Raw genomic sequence first — 22,015 nt, 5'->3', positions numbered from 1 at the left:
GGGCTGGAATTACAGAATAGTAATCTGAGGTGTTTTTCCCTCTAGAAAGTGCCATTTCTGGTTTTAAAACTTGAAAATTACAAACAAGTTCTTATCCATTTACCTCAAGGTTATCATAGGAACATACTAATATCACTCTACATACTAATATCACTCTACAGTGACCGCTTAAAATTATTAAAAAGCGTTTGTTTCTGTGTCTGTGTGTTGGAAAATACCTTCCAAACAAAAAACCTGTAAATGAATGAATACTGTTATAAACAACCCAGAAACAACTAATATTAATAGTTTCTTTCCCTGGCTGTTTTTTTTACCAAAAAGTTTGGGAGATTCTTACCATATTGTACCAGGCACTAACAATAAATTTCTCCTCCATTTCTCTTTGACTTTTCGTTTTTTCATATTCTTTCTACAAAACAAACATCAAAAAAGCATACATTTAAAACCAAAGTATAATAAATGGATTAGTCTCTACCTAAAAAACAGTGAGGAAATATGAATCTTCCAGGAAACATGAGGATTATTACCTCCAACGAATGAAACATCCTGTCCCGCTCCTGCAACTGATTTTTCAGAGCCTGAATCTCAGGAGCTGCACCCTGGTTCTGCTTAGGATCTAAGGTGCGGATAACCTGTAAGAGAAAATGTTTGTTTTTTAATTAAAACCTGCAAAAGCAATTTAATTGAAGGGAAAGACATCAAGGAATTACAACCTTTTACGTCAGGTTAAGAAATAAAAAAGTGACTTAAAACATCTCAGTGGTAAGAAATAACACTCCAAAATGCGAAGCAGAGGAATGGGCAGTTTTAAGACGCTGACTTCTGTAAACCGATCTTGACAGCCAGCATGACAAGAGGCTCTGCCTCTGAACATCAGCCATGCTACGTCAGAGCATCTGAACTGGGCTCTATTTTACAGGACGGTGAAACAAAACTATCGACAGGAAAAAGTGACACCTGAGTGGTTCAGTATCCCAGAGTCACATACACAGTTCCTACTCCTGGCTGCGCTACCTTGGGGCCACACTGGCAGAAGCATTTTCTCGATGGTTTCTCTCTTTATAGCTAAGGTTTACCTACCCGTCAATTCCTCCCACTTGAGGAAGGACCATTCTGGTCCTTATGGAAAGATGCCATGATTCACCTACCTGGAGTACCAAGTCCTGTCATTTCTAGATAGCTCTGTTAAGCCAAGAAGCATTCTGTGGCACATGCATGATCTTTATGTTACTACTCAGATGAAGGGACACCTAGTTATGTTCATACATAGCATCCATCACAAGTAGCACAAGTGCTAGTAAACACAGAACTGAATCAAGAACAAATCTAGCAAAATGCCTAGATTCCTAAGCCTTTAATGGAAAATGGCTTAGAACTTTTGAACAACCTCTGGGTATACAGAAAGAGACTTCACATCTTTGTCTTTCTACCCATTTCAGAATCGTGTCCACATGTTGAAATTAATCAATGTTTTAAATTCTAGCAAGTCATTTTTACTGAATGGTACTCATGAAGATTCATAAAACTGTACTATGTTTCTAAGAAAATACACATTAGACCTGGATACAGTTTCTACAGTGGAAGGCTACAACGATCGTATTCGTCTTCACAAAAAAAAAACCACAAAATGGAAAATTTGTAAGAAGATCACAAAAAGCTATCCTAACTAAAATAATTAATGCTACTGTTGTATAAAACACCCTATAGTAACACAGTATATACAAATAAACAAATGTTACTGAAAAGGGAAATTGTGACTCTGTCTTTCACTGGAATACTCCAAGACACAGTCAGCAATTTAAAATGTTAAAAAAAAATAAATTCTTTGTTTAGGTTTCCTGAAGACTGCTGAAACGTCTCACAATATGTCACTGAAGAAACTACATAGAAGTAAAGGAAGGAAGTATGAAGTTTTGCCTAATTAGGAACCTACCCACAGATTCCAATTTAATGATATGAAGCTACAGCAAAGATCTTGATACTACCGTGATCAGATGAATGGAGACACTGGTATACTTTTAAGAAACTCAAATAAAATATCAAGCTATAGTAACAGAAGAAATGAAACTATGATTGAGACTACAATATTGGCATTTCAAAGCTGCCAGTATACCCACATCCTCAATATCATACTTGAATATTAGCCACCTTCTCAACGGAAGCATGTATTAAACAATAAAGCCAAAGAAAATGCTGACCACCACCAGAGAAATGCTAACGGCTTTCAAAGGTGGTTGTACTAGGTTTGCGTGGCAAGGTTTTGGTAGTGGGTGGGCTACAGGGGTGGCTTCTGTAAGAAGCTGCGAGAAGATTCCCCTATGTCTGACAGCAGCAATGCCAGCCAGCTCCAAGACAGACCCACTGCTGGCCAAGGCTGAGCTCATCAGTGGCGGTGGTAGCGCCTCTGGGACAACATATTTAAGATCGGGAAAAAAAAAAACTTGCTGCACTACAACCGCAGCCTGAGAAAGCATCCTGGTTTTCTCTGGGATAGAGCTAATTTTCCTCTCAGTAGCTGCTGCATTTTGGATTTAAAAGAAGAATGTTGAGAACACTGATACTTTCAGTTGTTGCTATGAAATCAAGGACCTTTCTTCAGTTTCTCATGTTCAGCTAATGAGCAGCTGTGCAGCAGCTAGGAGGGAGCATAGCCAGGCAGCCAGCTCAAGCTGGACAATGGAAATATTCCATAGCACAGACATTATGCTCAGTTTATGAATGGGGGCTGGCCAAGGGCAAAGAGGGAGATTGGCTCTTTGGCTTTTCCAGGAGTTTTGAATCCTCTCTTGGCCAGGAGTTCAAACTTCTTTCTGGGCTGTGAATTGGTCGTCAGGTGGTGAGAAAAATTGTATTGTATATAGTTCATTTTGCATACTCGTTGTTATCGTTATTATCATTACCATTAGTATTAGTAGTAGTGGTAGTATTATTAGCATTTCCGTTGTTGCCTTATTATCTCAACCTAAAAGTTCTCCCTTTTGTTCATTTCTCCTCTCCATCCCGCTGGGGGGAAAGGCGAGGGGTGAGCGAGCAGCTGTCTGGTGCTTATTTGCCAGCTGCCGGGTTAAACTGTGACAGAGAGGAGTAAGAATAAGTGAGAGAAACAACTCTGCCAGACGCCCAGGTCAGTGAAAAAGGAGGTGAAAGAGGTGTTCCAGGCACTGGAGTGGAGGTTCCCCTGCAGCTCACGGAGATGACTATGGCGAGGCAGGTTGTCCCCCTGCAGCCCATGGAGGTCCATGGTGGAGCAGATATCCATCTGCAGCCCATGGACAGCCCCACGCCAGAGCAGGTAGGTGGGCCTGAAGGAGTCTGTGACCCTGTGGAAAGCCCATGCTGGAGCAGGCTCCTGGCAGGATATGCAGACCCATGGAGAGACGAGCCCACACTGGAGCAGGTTTGCTGGCAGGACTTGTGACCCCAGGGGGGACACATGCTGGAGCAGTTCGTGAAGAACTGCAGTATATGGGAAGGACTCTCATTGGAGAAATTAATGGAGGACTGTCTCCTGTGGGAAGGACCTCATGCTAGAGCAGGGGCAGAGTGTGAGGAGTCCTCCCCTGAGGATGAAGGAGCGGCAGAGACAACGCGTGATGAACTGACAGCAACCCCCATTCCTCATCCCCCTGAGCTGCTTGGGGAAAGGAGTGAGAGAAAATTGGAACTAAAATTGAGCTCAGGAAGAAGGGAGGGGTGGGGGGAAGGTGTTTTTAAGATTTGGTTTTATTTCTCATTACCCTACTTGATTTGATTGGTGATAAATTAAACAAATTTCCCCAAGTCGCATCTGTTTTGCCCATGATAGTAATGGGTGAGTGACCTCTCCCTCTCCTTCTCCTGACGCACAAGCTTTTCATTATATTTTCTCTCCCCTGTCTAGTTGAGGAGTGGAGTGATAGAGAAGCTTCGGTGGGCACCTGGCATCCAGCTGGGGTTAACCCACCAAAGCAGTTCAGTTAAAAAGATCACTTTACTTGGAAAAATATCAATAAAAGAGTCCATACTAAAACTGTTTCTAAACTAGCTAGCTAACCCAGAAAATCACTAGAAATCTGGGGCAGAAGATGAACAAAGAAAACTAAACCAAATCTAAACTGGTAAAGGTGGCTCTGACACGTGTCATTACCTCTGCCTGTGAATTCTGAGCCCCGCAAAAAGAATAAGCAATTCATGGGAGCAATTAGGACCTGATGAAATCTGAAGTAGCTAAAAGCTATACTGATGTAAGTGTACCAAATTATCTGCTCCAGGTAAGACAGACATTATTGACTGAGCACCACAACAAGACTACACCATTCACACTACCCAGAAACACACATAAACAGATCCAGCCATCAGTGAAGGAAAGAACCCAAAACTTCCTCTCCCCTCTCTGCTAAACCAATAAACCCAAAGTTTGTTGGTGCAACCATGTCTGTACCTGGCGTTACTAAGCTATATTTGTGTGTACAAAGAGGTAGAACTCTTCATGACAACTATGCCACAAGTCCCCAAAAGCCACAGCACAACTGCCAATTAAAGAGTACTTTTGCTCACAGAGCCTCCTTCCCTTGAGTTGATTTAGATGGGTGGTTCTCCAGTTCTGCAATACAGCACAGCTATTTCGGTTATTTCTACACCACGAGCCGTAGTATGGACACCTCTTCAGCCGATCTATACATTTGTCACTTGGAGACACAAGTCCGGAAGAACTTCCACAAAGAAATAGGTTATCACAGCATTAGAAAGGGTTTAAAACCCTCTCCGTGTCATCAGCAGACATGAAAGCATGCCTAATAAGGTTTGCCTGGGCAACTCTCAAAAATCTCTAGCAGTGGGTATACATTTGTACAGAGGCATTAGAAGGTCTTATGGACAGGTAGCAAAAGAGGACAATCATGAACACAAAACCAGAGTAAAATCTTCTGCAGAATTAATCAGTATTAGTACCGTAACAGCAAGAAGATACAAGGAACTCCTTGGGCCTTCCTTCTCTTTTACTTGCTAGTATGTATACAGATACATCCTTTATTTTTATTCCTTCAAAGCAGACATGTGGTGCAGTCTGTCAGAGAGCGATCGTTAACATGGAACACACGTACTTACACTTTTGGCCTTTTCCAAATACTTCTTGTATCGCTCTTCCATTTGCTTCATTTCCTCCTCCTTTTTCCGTAAAGCTTCTTGTAATTCTTCAATTTTGAGTGCTATGTGTCAGGAGATGCATACATTGGAAAATAACATAATTATATTGTGTTTATTTTCATGTTTTTCAACAGACATTTAAGGCACAGCTATAATTTATTTCAGTTGAGAAAAGTTAATATAAGTGACCTGATGTAGCAGATATCATAGTTTTAACTACTGAACAGCTCAGGAACACATTAAAAATGTGTACTCCTATATAATCTCATGAGGTGGGTATTTTGTACACAAGTTATTAATTTTTTTTTAAATTATGAGAAAATAGAGATAAATGGAATCATAAATCAATCCCATTACTGAACATACTTGGAAAACGCATTCTCTAATGAATTACCATAATATCTCGGTATTGGTAAGTCAGATAAATATGAGTTTTCGTATTTTATGTAAGAGGAATAATTCTTAACAGACAACTCTTGCTTAAATCTACTAAACTCTAACACTGGAAACAATTTATCAGACTTGTGACATGAATCTACTCAATTTAATCTTCCCCCCCATTTTCTTAAGCAGCAATGCAGACCAGTAGGACAATCTCATTGCACAGCCCTTTCCTGTACTAATACAAGAGTATGTTAAGTCACTATCACTTAGAAATCTTCTATACTTCCTCTTCAATCTCAGGAAAAGAGAAAATCAAGTGCATCATCCTGGATCAAATAGCATGTAACATTGACATCTGGTTGTTGGACAATGTTAGATAATTGGCAACCCTCACTCCATCTGTTTTGCAGCCTCATTCTGAAATGTTTTTTTCATGTTTTTCCTACAGCTTTCTCCCTAAGCACTTGCAAAACACTAAGCTGGTGACAGAACCAAGTAAGATTTTCATTGACCAGTGAGAGGACCAATAGCAGACGGTCTCCAAGATGGCAAGAATTCATTTTTCAAAATGTGCCATGATTCTTGTACAATGCCAAAGCATTTTGGACACATCCAGGACAGTTAAAAGAATCTGAAAAAATAATTCATACACATTTCCTAAGCGTGGAAAGAAAGGAAGAAGGTACATCTACTTTTATTTTACCAAGACAGAACTTCAGACCTAGATTTTTTAAAAAGCAACTTGTAATTTCAGTAAACTAACTACAGAAGCCTCAGTATGCCCTAATGTTTAGAAGCTAGCGAGTCAGAAAACTGCTATTACACTCGCACTGAAGCTTATCAAGTACAACAGCATTATGTCTTTATCAGCTACCCATGAAGTCCCTGAACTTCATTTCCAAGTGTTCTATCATTTCCAGAGATGTGGAATTTGTAACATATTCTGCAGTTTTAGCTCAACACAAAAGAAATTTTTTTTTCGGATACAGAATATATGTAATGAATACTGAAATGACATTTCTATCTTCCTTGATCTCTTTATGAATAAAATCACTTTGTCACAAACCAGAAAAGCTGCCATTGGTTGCAATCTTTTACCTTGTTCTATAATAAGTAGGCCTTAAAAAAACCCAATCTACCTCCTTCAGTACTTCTCAGGAAAAAGTAGTATTAATGCACTGAAAACAACTGGATGGTGGGTTCTGGGTACCATTCGAGCAATACGACACACATACTACATTCTCTTCGACCAGTGTCCGAAAACTTTCTCAAATTACAACACAGTTCTGAAAACACACTAAATGAATATATGTTGGGAGTAAAAATCACCTGGTGATGGCAGCAAGGATCTCCTAAATTAGGGTCTTAGAAGACATAACAGCTCTGAACAGCTGAGCTTCAGTGACAGGTATGACAAAGAGTCAGAATTTCTATGGCCATTGTAATTTCTTTACTACAGTGGTCTCTGAAATGTGATCCCCTGAATTTCAAGTGTTAGAAGCATGTTTTTGGTCACCACAGCTTCCAGAGAAATTAACAACATGCATATCACTGCCATTTAAAATGTACATATTGTTCATCTTGCATCTGCTATAGGTATTGTAATAAAAGACCTTGCACATGAAATACTTTACAAAGAGAAGAAATGGACTGCACAGGTAACTCACAACTATTATTGCATCTTGGTTCCAAATCTTCAATAATGGCTCGTTTTTTCTGCAGCTCATTGTTAGCTTCATGGAGCTTCTCACTGTTACAAACCATAAAAGCACATATTGTTTTCCCAGTATTATTACTGGGCTTGAATGAACACTAAGCAATACAAAAAATCCTCAGAGATGCATTTCTGAGAACCTGACTGATTTTTGCTGTGAGGCATGAAGACAAATGACAATGTCATTGTGGAAATATTTGCTAAGTAAGCTGAAAAACATTACGGTGTATAAAGAACTGCAATAAATAGCTTCATTTTCAGTAATTATAAACTTAATTTAGAACATATGCATGCCTAAAATGAATACTTGTAATTGAGATTACACTGAGAAAGAACAGCTAAAACCAAAGGCAATAGAAACTACTTTTTTTTTTTTTTTGCAAGTCAGTCAACAAGCAAACAGCTCTTTGCATTTCAGGGAAGTAAAGGGGTGCAGAAATAGCAGAACAAAATGATAACACTTCTTAAAATGTTACCAAAAAAATAAACAAATTAATTTTGTTTACACTAACATGCTTTTCCTCATGACAAAATTACTTACTCTTCTTGAGTAAAAATTTACACAATGTTAAGTAAAGTTTTCTAACCACCACAAAATCATGATTCCTTTATCACTCTTCTTGCTTTCACATACGTTTTCTATGAGATGAAAATATTATCTGTACAGCAGATTCCCAAACATTCCTGCGTTATCTAATTTCTCTTGTATATTTTCAAGATGTGTGATTAATGACTGTCTGCCTTCCTCATCATATGGAAAACACATTTCAAATGGCAAGCAAAATAGGCAAACAAAACACTTACAGATGTTCTTCAAGTTTCTTTTTCAGAAGAATTGACTAAAATAGAAAGTTTAAATGTTTTACTTAAATACATTTTTGAGCTTTAAAATAATTTCAAAATTATTTTAAAACATATAATTTTGACATTTTAACCAAAATCCAACTTTTTACTTCACTCATTTTTAGATCAAACTGTAAAGCCATCCTCTGTGGTAGCAACCCTTCCCCCCACAGCTGTGTGACTTTCCTGAAATGAGTGCTTTATAACTTTACAAATATTTTCCCAGGAACTAGATCAATAAAAACAGATCCATAAATGACAAAATTCTATGGCAGTTGTTTTAATTTATTCAGTACTTCTGTAATTGGACTTAATAAATTAATCTAAAATTGGAAAGTGCAGCAAAATTTGCTACACAAGCTGCCCTGCCAATATTGCAATGCAATTTGCATGAAGACAAGTAGCAAATTAGTTCAAGTAAATTCCTGTCCTCACAGTATCTAGAAAGAGTAGACTGTTTCTGACTGGAGTCTAGCAGAAATTTTACCCTTTTTCTGTTTCTCCTCATTATTGATTACAGACACATAAAAAATATCATACAACTTACAGTGTTCCACTTTCTGGTTAAATCACATTACATAAGCTCTTTCAATAAAAGCTTGAAAGTAAATTTTATTTTAATTTTAAACTCACTTCATACACAGTGAGTATCTTTCAAAAAGATAAACTCAATGAACGTCTATAAACTGAAAGTAGTGTTAAGTAAATAGAAAGCCATACTCACAATAGCCTTGAGCAGAAGCCCATGCCAAGAAACAGAGATGACATTAGTATAAAGCAAAACAGCAGCCAACAGAAGAAACTATTTAGAAAGTCATGAACATAAAAAGTTAAAGCTATGCATTTTTTTTTTACGCATGCACATTTCTCTCCTCTGTTCTCACCAGCAGTTTCATCCTGCAACATCTTCTAAAAATTACCACTAAAAATAAAAAAATAAAAATACTAAAGAAGCACTTGTAAATCATTGCATTTAAACCAGAAATTCAAAAGAAGAGCAACTGCTGGTTTGGAAAGTCATTGTAGAACAAAAATCATACAAGTAACAAAACAGGAGAAAATATGCAGCCTATTGGGCTACGACCAAAATTAAGAGATGTATGTGTTTTTGTGGTGTGATTCTAAATTGTGTTACTGCCACACTGACTGAGTACAAGACAAACGTACAATATTTATATCAGAAACTGCCTTTTTGGTTTGTATTTATCCAGCACCAATCACATTGGAGGTCTAGCATGTGACTCACGGTCCACAATGCCATCAAAATGTAAGATAAAACCAACAAAATTACTCCATTGCTTTTCCTCCAATGGCTTTTCAACAAAGGTTTAGACACCTGGCCAACAGAGACAATTACTGCGTTCACTGCAAAAAACTTTTAGCTTTGTTACAGTGTAAATACTTCAAAATATTGTCTGTGATCACACTCCTGGAACATGGTTTCTCACGATTTCAAAGTTGGATTTCCTTATTGCACCTGTTAAAACAAGCCAGCATGGCTCTACTGACTTTAGAGTCAGAAATTTGTAGCAGCTAAGGTTTTGACCTTTTGACTTTTTTCTTTTCCAGTCCTCTAAACAACTGCAGCAACACCACCTTTTCCATAACAATAAATGTTTGTATGCATCTTTCTTGGTCACAAAGCATTTGAACTGGCACCATCACTTATGTGCGACCATTTAGGGGACTATTGGTTGCTTTGGATAAGACAGAGGAAAGTTGGCATCAGTGCTCTTTTTTCTAAGGTAAGAAAACAAAAACTGAACTCAACTTTTCTATTCAAATCCTTATATTGCACTTGGGTTTAGCTTGGAACAGACACAACTACTTGTCAACATTGATTCCACTGGCATATTTTCGTATATATTATTCGCATAGTGCCAGCATTATTGTGGGCGTAACCGCTCTCCCATCTAGACAGATCCTATGTTCTCACAAGCAAGAAATTAACAATGATAAATGGCACACACAATTAAAAGCAGCTGGACTGAGTTTACCCAGAGTAATTTACCCAAGACAGAAGACTAGAAAAAAGGATAAAAGGTAAAGTGTGCAATTTTAGCCATGCAAAGATCCTGTATATACTTGTAAGAAGGCAGATAACTTTAAATGTATTACTCTTAAAAATGGGCAAACGCTACTATCTTTTTTTTGAAGTCTTGGGCAGCTTCAAAGCCACATATCCAAATTCTCTGCTCCTAACAAGTTTTTACTATAATTGTTGTTTTCTCGTAGGAAGACCAGTCTCTCAGAAAAAATCCCAACGGAAAAAAAACAGCTTTATCTAATTTTGACCTAGTTTTAGACTTAATTTCATTCAAACATTTTATCTGTTCCCAACAGAAGAACATTTCTACAACAAGACTGTAAAAATCAGCAAATGCACACTCACTGTATTGCTTTTTCCTTCACTGCTAACAAGTTCCACTTCGAAAACACCAGGAAAATATACTTATTATGGTGTGGGTTTAGAAAACAGGTATCCTCCCCAGTATTTCATTGCTATCTTTCTTTTACATCAAAAAGCCTACAGAAATAAACTCTTTTTGCTGGAAATTTCTTTCATGCATAAACAAGTCAAAGGAGCAGGTCTGTCCCCTTTTTGAGGACAAAGTTTGGTTTTATTCTGCACGTTAAGGCCACAGTCAGATGGCTAGGTTCTGGCTGGAGGTTAAGCTCACTTAGCAGGGTGAGGGAAACTATGGCACGTGACTTGAGAAACTTGCTTGAAGAGACTGGTAATGCTGTGAGAAGATGACAAAAGTTATAAATAGCACCATGAGGGATGGTCAGATTTCACAAACACTAAGAGTAATCATAGAATCACAGAATAGCTTGGGTTGGAAGGGACCTTCGAAGATCGTCTAGTCCAACCCTCCTGCAGTGAGCAGGGACATCTTCAACTTGATCAGGTTGCTCAGAGCCCCGTCCAATCTGACCTTCAATGCTTCCAGGGACTGGGTATCCACCACCTCTCTGGGCAACCTATTCCTGTGTTTCACCAAATGAGCAAAAGGCTGAACTTCACAGGTAACTGAACAGATAACAGAGTTCTGGGGACCCTTTAGGGAGGTGCCAAGTCAGGAGGACTTAGTAACTATATCAGTGACAGCACATCAGGCCAAGATTGCGTATGTAACCGTATGAGAAATGTCAGATTTGGTATGTATTTAGCAAGACTAGGTCCAGTGGAGTAGAAGTAACTACAGGCAGGTTGTTTTTATAGGAAGGGATTACGGCAGACGAAGGGACAACAAGGATGACAAAAGAGAGTGATAATAAGGCATGCAAATTATGCAGTCAAAGGTGTTCAGGGTAGGTGCTGAGCAGTTCTACACATGACCATTGCATTCTGGAGGACAATAAATCAAACCTGGTACTCTGACCACACTAGGCATGTCTGAGTTGATCCTGTAGTCTGGACTGGGATAAGCAGGCCTTCCCGTGGCTAGCAAGGCAACAGCCAGGATGGACTCATCATGCATCCCAACAGGATGTGTCAGTGCCTGTTACAAGCCTAATGGCACTGTTAGGATCTTCCTAACATCCCATGCCTTCCACTGCACTTCCATATGAAATCAAAACTGCTTCCCCATGTGGACCTCGGCAAGCAGCACGTATCATTGCAATGATACTTGTCTGGGTTAGGATAGTGCTTTTACTACTTTTGGAGTAAGCCTAAAAATTGCCTCAACTTCGAAAACAAACAAAACAAAAAAAACCCCAATCAAGCCCTCATCATACATTTGTGGACTGAACACAAATGGAATGGGATCTTCAGTTTTCTGGGTTGAGCATATTTACAGCAAAATATGCAAAAATATGGATTCCAGTGCATTGCTGCAGAAAAGTAGTGAAAAACAGAGCAAACATGTTAAAAATGATGCATTGGTGAACTGTATGCCATGTCTCTCCTTATTCTTTTTATTATGCTTCTGAAGAATCCCTCTTTTTGTACGGATATCTTAAGGACAACTCAGATGGTCCCAACACAACTTCCATCTACTTGAGCAGCCGGGTTTAACTGAGGTTTGCTCTGCTTTGCATTGGAGATTGGATGAGACGTCCACACTTTCAGAGATTCTTGCAGCCTCAACACTCTGAGTCTACACTCTCTCTTTTGCTTCTTTAAGAGTAAACAAAGTCCTACACACCGAACTCAGCAAAACAAGCCATGAGACCAGTGCCTATAAATCACCACCAGCATGGCCAGACCTACACAGAAGCCATGAAATGCAGCAACTGCACCATGAACTTGCAAGCTCCGCTTTGACAAGGACTGCCGGATACACACAGTAGGCTGTACCATGGTGTTGTGACGGTGGTGTTCTGCTGTTAACAGAAGCACCTCAGATGATGCCTACACAGGCTGCAACCAGTCCTGTAACTGAGCTGCAGACATGTCCTAAATTACTGTCCAAACCAGACCCTCAAAAAGAGACGAAATAAAAAATTTCAGTAAATAAAGCTGAATTCAGTTAGACAGGGTTCATTTACAATACTCCATATCCGAGAATAATTTTTTCATATTCTTTTTCACCCTGTAAAATCTGATTTTGGCCAATAATCAAGACAACAAAGAGTATCTCAGAATCACATAATAGCATGGACTTGCTTTAAAATGTATTCTAAAATGCATTCTAAGTTACTTAGGAAAATAATCTTATTTAAACCCGACTATGTGGTTTACTTTCACACAGTTTATTCTGAAAATTAAAAGGATAAGCTAAATTAAACACATTCTTAAATGAAAATAAACAGCTAGTAAATACTTCTACTGTTTTATATAAATCAGTTAAAACAAACCCACAAAAACAAAGCAACACAATACACTGAGATTGTAGCACACACTGTGCATGTACAGTCCTGCAAATCACTGCTTTCAAGAAAGTTCTAGAGCTTTTTCTCTCAAATGCAGGAGATAGCAAACAATTTTTGAGTGGAAGACTGAAAGTTGTTTTCCACACTAACTCTGTCACAATGTGTATTCTTACATTAAAAATAAAATTAACCCCGCATACAGAAACAGAAAATGCTGCATTACATTACGGGCCTAATTATTTGACTTTTTTCTTCAGTTTTGTTCTGGCTGGCTTCTTATATTACGAAGATACATTTGAATCCACAATTACAGAGCTTCCACTGGCAGGAAAGGCCTTAGCTTTCATTCAGAAAACTAAACAAAAAATAACTTCAGATACTTTATTGACATGAAGAATTATTAGTCCTTTAATTCCCTGCAAAACTCTCTATTCTGATTCAATAATTTAAACACTAAGTTTACTACTGGAACAGACACAATTAATCAAATAGAACATATCTGACACCTCCTCTACACAGGATGATTTTCTTTTCTACACAAATGTCTTACTACGTCTTACATCCTGTTTACAGATGCACAATTTTAGTGATAAGACCATATGAGTAAATACGGAAAACTATCAGAAATCTCCACTTGTGTATTTCTTTTACATATTTTTTTACAAAAAGTTGAAAGTTTTGAAAAGGGTAACAACTTCCATATAAGTCTGCTGTACATTTCTACTTACATCTTCAGCTTTTGAACCTTGATCCTGCAAAGATTTTTGTAGTTCTTCAACCTGGGACTGCACTTCTAGAAGTCTCTGATTTACCAATCTAGGAAAGAGATTATACTGTTTTTCAGAAAAAAACAAAACTCCAGTAGGAAGTCTGAGATTTTTAGTGTCCAGTGTTTTCACGTCATCTACACATGAGATGCAACATTCTATTTTATTCATAGAAAATTTACAATAGTTAGAGCATACAGCTGTTCCAGAGATTATGGCCTGTAGTCATCAGAACATTATGATACTCTTCCAAGACAACATAAATGCATGTATTAAGAAATCATTTCTATATACCTGAAACAAGAGTATCTAACAGTTTTACTGTGTGAGAGCTACTAGCTTACTGGTTTTATACCGTCTGGACACCTTTAAGGACGGAAGTCTGACAATATCTTTGGGTCTCTCTTCTAGAGGTCAGAAATTTCTTCTGGGAATGTTTTCTTCCTTGTCTTTAGTCAGAATTTCCCCATACTCCATATTATGTCTGTTGCCTCTTATACTTCCACTGTCTCATCTCTGTCTTCTTGACACCGTTCCATCAGGCAGGTGTAGATCACATATTGTCTCCTCTATGTCACCTTTTCTTTGGCCTGAACAAACCCAGTTCTCAGTCTTACCGCACATTTCACGTGCTCCAGCATCCCTCACCTTAGGGAGTCTGCTGCACTCCTGTACATCCATGTCTTTCTTGTACTGAGAAATTCAAAATTATATGCTATGTCCAGAGTGGATCTCGTAAGTACTGATGAGAGGTAAGGATCATTTTCCCAGACTGCCTGCCTGTACCCCAGTGAGGACAGTCCAGGTCACAGTCATCTGCAAGGTCCCCAGCTGACACACCCGTCTTTGCTGCCTACTGGGACCCCAGGGCTTTTGCAGAAGAGCTGCTCCCCAGCCTACTGGTCCCAGCCAGCATTGCCAGGCTCCTCCCAGCCAAGGACAGGGCTCCCATCAGCTCACTTCTGTGGACTGATGAGCCCCTCTGAATAACAGCTTTCCCTTCCAGCACATCAATCACTCCTCCCAGTGCGGTACCATACTCAAACTTGCTGAGAGTATAGTCCCTCCCACCAGTCAAGCTGTTAATAAAGGTGATAAACACATCGGTATTGACGCCTGAGGAACTGGTTGCCAGTTGGAATTTGTACCACTGACGATAACGCTTCAGGCCCAGCTGTCCAACCCACTTTCCACTCACCTTTCTTGTCCACTTATTCAGTCTGTACCTAACCATTCTGAACATAAGGATACTATGGAACACTGTGGCAAAGGCTTTGCTAAAGTTAAGGTAAGCACTATCCACTGTTTCATCCTTCTTCACATAGGCAGTCATCTCATCATCAAAAACAACTGGATTACTTAGGTATGACTTGCTCTGAATAAATTAATGTTGGCCTTTCCTAGTTACTTTCTTGTGCCTCATGTGGCTGGAAACAGATTCCAAATGGACTTGCTTTGTGAAACTCCCAGACAATGAGCTGTGACTGACCAGTCTCTGTGGTTCTCTGGACTCTCTTTCTTGCCCTTCCTGAAGATGAGTGCAGTATTTACCTTTTCCCAGGCTTCAGGAACCTTCCCCAGTCAAAGGGGGTGGCTGGGGAAGAAGATTAGATATAGAGAAGATTCAAAGCTTAAGAAAGAAGCCCCACAACAATTATTAGTCAGCTACTTTAGCATGCTCAGATGCATGCTACCTGGTCCCATGGATGTCTGTATGCTGACTGGCTTAATCTAGCAGGGTCAGCTAGAGCAGGCTGCCCAGGAACATGTGCTGTTGGGTTTTAAATATCTCCAAGGACTGAGACAACCTCTCTGGGCAACGTATTCCAGTGTTCAGCAAACCTCCCAGTAAAAAAAGGTATGTTCTTACATCTAGATGAAATTCAATGTGTTTTAACTTCCGCCCACTGCCTCTTGCCCTGTTACTGGGCATCACTGAGAAGAGTCTAGCTCAACCTCCTTTAGACCCTCCCATCATATATTTATAAACGTTGATAAGATCCGCCCTGAGCCTTCTCTTTTCAAGGCTACACAGTCTCTATCCCTCAGACTCTCCTTCTGTGAAAAATGCTGCAGTCCTGTAATCACATCCTTGTGGCCTTTGATTGTACTGATTCCAGTAAGTCCATGTCTTTCTTGTATTGGGGACACCAGTACTGGACACAGTACAGTCAAAAGTATATGGCATTGTTATAAGTCAACTGAAACAGAGGACAAAACTTCTTACCTGTTTTCTGTCTCCAATTCATTCTTCCGTAAGTTTGCATCATCAAGAAGGCTCTGCAACAAGGCGATCTTTTCATTGTCAGAACCTTCTTGGTTCAACTTTAACATCTTGTTCTCATGCTGAAGGCGAATGAGTTTCTCCCTAAACATGTAAAATACATTTTTGTAGAAAAAAGTATGCCAATCTCTATAAAGAAGAAAACAGTTTACCAGAAGAGGTGTAAATATAATGTAAAGATCATCTTTACCTACTTAAGGGAGACAGTCGAAACAACAATCGTGTCTTCAAACCCCCACCTACAAACTTGAGTAAAGGTGGTGTAGTTGTGGCAAGCACAAAACAAGCAAGTTCCCTGAGTGCCTCTATTACATCTCAGAGTACAGCTGGACAGATTTCTAGGTAGCATGTGGAGAATACAAAGCTTGGTGCCAAGTGTTAAGCAAGGTTGTAATCTCAGCTGTCACTGAACTACTGCATGAAGCTGGGCAAGTCACTTCTACCTTGCTGGTTTGTTTTCACAGAATCATAGAATCATTTAGGTTGGAAAAATCCCTTAAGATCATCAAGCTCAACCACAAATCTAATGCTGCCAAGTCCACCACAAAACCACGTTGCTAGGCACCACATCTACAGGTCTCTGAAATATCTCCAGGGATGGCGACTCAACCACTTCCCTAGGCAGCCTGTTCCAGTGCTTGATGACCCTTTCGGTGAAGAAATTTTTCCTAATATCCAACCTAAACCTCCCCGGCACAACTTGAGGACATTTCCTCTCATCCTGTCACTTGGTACTTCGGAAAAGAGACCAACACCACCTCACTACAACCTCCTCTCAGGTAGCTGTAGAAAGCAGTAAGGTCTCCTCTCAGCCTCTTTTTCTCCAGGATAAACAACCCAGTTCCCTCAGCTGCTCTTCATAACACTTGTGCTCTAGATCCTTCACCAGCTTCACTGCTCTTCTTTGGATATGCTCCAGCACCTCAATGTCTTTGTTATAGTGAGGGTCCCCAAACCAAACACAGTTTTTGACATGAGGCCTCACCAGTGCCAAGTACAGGGGTCGACCACTTCCCTGCTCCTGCTGGCCACACTATTCCTGATACAAGCCAGGATGCTGTTTGCCTTCTTGGCCACCTGGGCACAGTGCTGGCTCATATCCGTCTGGCTGTCGACCAACAATGGCAGGTCTTTTTCTGCTGGACAGCTTTCCAGCCACTCCTCCCCAAGCCTGCAGCGCTGCATGGGGTCGTTGTGACCCAAGAGCAGGATCCAGCACTTGGCCTTGCTGAATCTCATACAATTGGTCTTAGCCCATCGATTCAGTCTGTCCAGATTCCTCTGTAGAGCCTTTCTACCCTGAAGCAGATCAACACTCCTGCACAACTTGGTGTCCTTTGCAAACTTACTGAGGATGCACTCGATCCCCTCATCCAAATTGTTGATAAAGACATTAAAAAGAACTGTCTCCAGTACTGAGCCCTAGGGAAGATCACTTGCAACTGGCTGCCAGCTGGATTTAACTGCATTCACCACAACTCTCTGGGCTCGGCTGTCCAGTTTTTTACCCAGCTAAGAGTACGCTTGTCCAAGCATGAGCAGCCAGTTTCTCCAGGACGATACTGCAGGAAATGTTGTCAATGGCTTTACTAAAGTCCAGGTAAACAATATCCACAGCCTTTCCCTCTTCCACTACATGGGTCACCTTGTCATAGAAGGAGATAAGGTTAGTTAAGCAGGACCTGCCTTTCATAAAGGCATGCTGACTGGGCCTGATCACCCGGTTGTCCTGTGTGTGCCACGTGATAGCACTCCAGATGATCTGCTCCATAACCCTCCCCGGCACCGAGGTCAGACTGACAGGCCTGTAGTTCCCTGGATCCTCCTTCTGGCCCTTCTTGTAGATGGGAATCACATTTGCTAACCTCCAGCTAACCGGGTCCTCTCTGGTTAGCCACGACCACAGATGAACGATTGAAAGAGGCTAGGTGAGCCCTACAGCCAACTCTCTGTACCCTTGGGTGGATCACATCTGGTCACACAGACTTCTGTATGTCTAAGTGATATAGCAGGTTGCTAACGTTTTCTGCTTGGATTATGTGGGACACATTCCGCTCCCTGTCCCTGTCTTCCAGCTCAGGCAGCTGGGTACCCTGAAAGCAACTAGTCTTAGTATTAAAGACTGAGGCAAAGAAGGTATTAAATAGCTCAGCTTTCTCCTCATCCTTTGTCACTATGTCTTCTCCTGCATCCAATAAGGGATGGAGATTGTTAAGCCCTCCTTTTGTTGTGAATGTATTTATAGAAACATTTTTTATTGTCTTTAACTGCAGTAGCCAAATTAAGATCTAGTTGAACTCTGGCCCTTCTAATTTTCTCCTTGCATAACCTCATGACATCTTTGCAGTCCTCCTGAGTGGCTTGCCCCTCTTCCAAAGTTCATAAACTCTGTTTTTTCCTTAGTTACAGCCACAGCTCTCTGTTCAGCCACGCCAGATATTTTCCCTGCTGGCACACAGGGACGGCCTGCTCCTGCACCTTTAAGATTCTTCTTGAAGCATGTCCAGCCTTCCTGGACAGCTTTGCCTGTCAGGACTGCCTCCCAAGCGACTCTTCTGAAGAGTTCACAGCCATCCATTGCAGCAATCCAGTTGTCTGAGTCATCCCACCATGTGGAAGCCACTGAAGATGAAGGGCCCTGGAGCGGAGGCTCACGCCGAGGGACCCTTTCTGCCGTGGCAAAACTGCAGCGGCGAGGCGGCAAAAGCGCCGAGAGAGAGAAGAGACCCGAGCCTCAGCGCCTCCCCCCCCCCCCCCCTTCGAGCGGGAAAGAGGGAGTTGCCAATGAGCGGCAGCTCTGACTCAGCATGGGCAAGGCTAAACACAGCCTGTAACATCTTCAGATAGAATGATTTTCAGCTCTGCCACTGCTCTTCTTCCTTTTAACAGAGTGTAAACATTTGCCATGATACAAAATGGAATCTATAATCCACTCTTCCTTCCCCCGTAACAACACATTCTTGTTACAAACACTTGCGTCTGTTAATGCACGTATAAGCTGCAGTTACTTGAATTCTCTGCAGGAAAAGAAGACACACAATGTGAAGACAAAGGGGTTTTTTTGTTTTCCCTTTTTTTGGAGCACAACACAAACTCAAGAGAGGTCAACTATTTTTGTCTTAAGCATAACACCTCCTGTTGTGCAGAAATCCAAAAGGAGAGAAAAAAACAACATTAATTGTACAAACTTTCTAACACTGAGAACTGACTAATTATCTATGGGTACATTCTAAAGGTTAGTAAAACAATGCACACATTAGCTTACTTTATTTCAGGAGTAATGATTTCTGCTGCTAAACTGTCTGAAGGCTCTTGTGTTCCCAGAGGCATCAATCCTGGGTTAGGAAAAGTAAAAAAATTTAGCAAGCAGACCACTTAATTTCTTTAAAAGACCAGAAGTAAACATTCTCTATAAGTTTACATTTTTAGGGTAATGCTAAATAATGGAAAATGACAAAGTCTGACTATAACAAGAGAGACTGACAAGCACAATTGCATTTAGAGAATAATCATTACATTTGTCTTCATTCTGACTAAGTAATTTTGTGGTGTATTTTCTGCTCATTAGCTTAGCTAAGAACTACAAAGCTGTGCAACATTACATGCAGAAACAAACTGCAACACACGAAACATCATGAGAAAACCGTGTCTATCTAAAGAAAATTATGTAACTACACAGAAATTAGAAATACACTACAAAAAAATTACCCTGGGGAGGGCACTAGAATTTCTGATTGACTGAAATAACATTTGGAGTTTTCAAATGCTTACAAAGTTATGAACAGCTCAAGCAGCTTTTCACTGCTGATCTTGGAAGAGCTTACATTTGTTCTGTGCTAAAGAAAAGAACATTTAATCTCCTTATTTTTCCTTTACCTGTAGTGGTGAGTTGACCCTCCTGAGCTTGTACACATCTAAGTTCTTCAATAGTTTCTTTCAAAGAATCCCTTTCTGTTCTTAATCTCTGAATAATGGGAAAGAGAATGAATATTAGTCTTGGCGCTACGAATCCATCTTTAACTGTACACAAGTTGCCAAAAGGCACAGCCTTCAACACTTCATAAAGAATTCACTGCAACTCTAGACATGATATTCAAATTAAGGCATCTCAGTCTGTTTCATAACAGAATAAACATAAATATTATATATTCCATGTGAACAGTGCTTTTTTGAGAAGGGTTGCTGCTCTGTATTACACTTACTGGGATAAAAATATCAGGGTGTAAGCTTACAAAAGCAAAATATTAGTGACACAAAGTTCTGGTACCATGTAGTAAACAGCATACACTGGGGCCACTCAGCCATCCTCCTTTTCCCTTTACTGGGTCTGACTCCAGGGGAAAGGGAAGTGAATTAAGAGGCCGTAGACTTTTCCCTCACCAAGAAACTACGGTTTAGCCAGGAGTGAAATAAAAAGCAGGTGAGTACAGAGTCAACAAAACAAACCAACTGCATTAACTTCATTTCACTTGTCTTTCAACAGTGACAGTGTGAGCATCACTTCCATATTCCCTTCCTCCTGTTTGTCAACTGGCCTTTCTATTCACCAGCATCTTAGCTATGGAAGAAAATGAGTTGTTTGAGGCTTAGTCCAAAGAGAACTGAAGAACACGACTGGACCACCTTGGGACCTAGACAGATGCGCTCTTCAGCAGCACCAAGCAAATACTCTCCCAATTTGGCACAAGTCTCCTTTTGGCAAAAAATGAGAATCTACAGGCAGCATCAAGTTTTTGCCCAGACGGTTGCCAAGATTCAAAAATGAAAGGAGAAAATGGCAACTATATAAAGATCCAAGTTGTATTTTGCTCCAGAATCAGGCATGTCCAGTATTACTAAAAGGTCCAGGACAGACCTTAGCTCTGTGTAGGTATGGAGTCGTGTCAGCTATTTCATCCTGCTAGCAGCTTGATTCAGATATATTTTATATTCAGCCTAAAATGGATCCAGGACTTGGAATCACTTTGGCAAAAAACATTTTGGTGAGGTGTGACAGAGGCTTCTGCTGTATTTCTGAATCCTCAAGATGAACTCTGGTACAACTGCCAAAACAATCTGAATAAAGTGTACATTCTGTTAGCACTGAAAGTCATTTCACAAACCCCAGAGGTGAAAAAACTGGTTTTACCATAAATACTATAGAGGACGTGCCACACATAGGAGTGCTCGAACTCGGCTTCTGAAAGCAAGGATTCTGCAGTCTGCTACCATCAGTCAGAAAACACCAAGTTGATTAATCAAATGCCAGAACGTTTTTATGAATAGAAAAAGCTCTAAGACTTCACTTGTACACTGCAGACAAAGTCAGCTCATCAAATTATCTTAATACTTATCACACAATACAACAGAGGTAAAATTCCAAGCTACACAGCTGAAGATATCAAACAAGCTACCATACTTTGCCATAACATAAAGACAAGGACAAAATCAATCTCAGTAACTGTTTCCAAAATAGAACTGACAAGATACCGCTATGTAGCTTGTGACCTGTTGTGGGCAACGTTACTGATATGTATCTGACAATAGGGAACAGAAAGACTAGGTAACAGGTAATCGCTAATTCAAATGTTGAGAGATTTCAGCTGTAATCTGCTTCTCACAGATGCATATCCATTAAAAAGAATGTATTGAAAAACAATATCTGCCCCCAAAAAATGCTGTTGGCCAGGGGGTAAAACAGAAAACTCTATGACAATGGCCTGCAATTCAGATCCTTTGTGCAAAATGAAATGGTCCACCAAGCAATGGGTAAGCCACAGACACAACCTTACCATTGTCAAACATAACAAAACTGGAAAAATAAACTTTAAATAAAGAGCAGGAAAGAAAGCCAAAGCACAGTACAAATACAGCACGGGCATTCCAATCTGAACTGAATGACAGACGGAAGCAATATCAAAGACAAGTGTCCACAGTAGTTTGAAAATTCAATAAAATATGGAAATCAAAGACCTATGAACAGAAAATAACTGAAGACTTTCAGCTCAAATGCTATTCAAGTGCAGGGTCTGGAGCTTTTGGAAAGCATGGGACAGGAAATATGGCTATTGACGGAAGAGCCTACAGAGATTCTGACTG

The 22,015-nt window shown here is 40.1% G+C and overlaps 1 protein-coding gene across 5 annotated transcripts in view; it reads right to left on the bottom strand.

The window, feature by feature from the left end:
* Positions 1–22,015, bottom strand: part of HOOK3 (hook microtubule tethering protein 3) — a 107,540-nt gene that overhangs the window by 13,198 nt on the left and 72,327 nt on the right. For 3 of the 5 annotated variants that reach the window (XM_075411395.1, XM_075411399.1, XM_075411400.1), the window contains 10 exons: positions 19,814–19,901; positions 19,203–19,272; positions 15,881–16,021; positions 13,615–13,702; positions 8,790–8,867; positions 8,027–8,061; positions 7,176–7,258; positions 5,086–5,186; positions 528–632; positions 338–409 (listed from right to left, as the gene is read on the bottom strand). In XM_075411395.1, the coding sequence (XP_075267510.1) occupies positions 338–409; positions 528–632; positions 5,086–5,186; positions 7,176–7,258; positions 8,027–8,061; positions 8,790–8,867; positions 13,615–13,702; positions 15,881–16,021; positions 19,203–19,272; positions 19,814–19,901 (861 nt within the window). The remainder of the gene's footprint in view (positions 1–337; positions 410–527; positions 633–5,085; positions 5,187–7,175; positions 7,259–8,026; positions 8,062–8,789; positions 8,868–13,614; positions 13,703–15,880; positions 16,022–19,202; positions 19,273–19,813; positions 19,902–22,015) is intronic. The other 2 variants (XM_075411398.1, XM_075411396.1) reach the window with 1 other exon arrangement.

Source organism: Opisthocomus hoazin, chromosome Z (assembly GCF_030867145.1).
Source record: "Opisthocomus hoazin isolate bOpiHoa1 chromosome Z, bOpiHoa1.hap1, whole genome shotgun sequence".
Classification (NCBI taxonomy): Eukaryota; Metazoa; Chordata; class Aves; order Opisthocomiformes; family Opisthocomidae; genus Opisthocomus; species Opisthocomus hoazin.
Note: the sequence above shows the minus strand (reverse complement) of the source record. Positions and strands in the feature narration are given on the sequence as shown.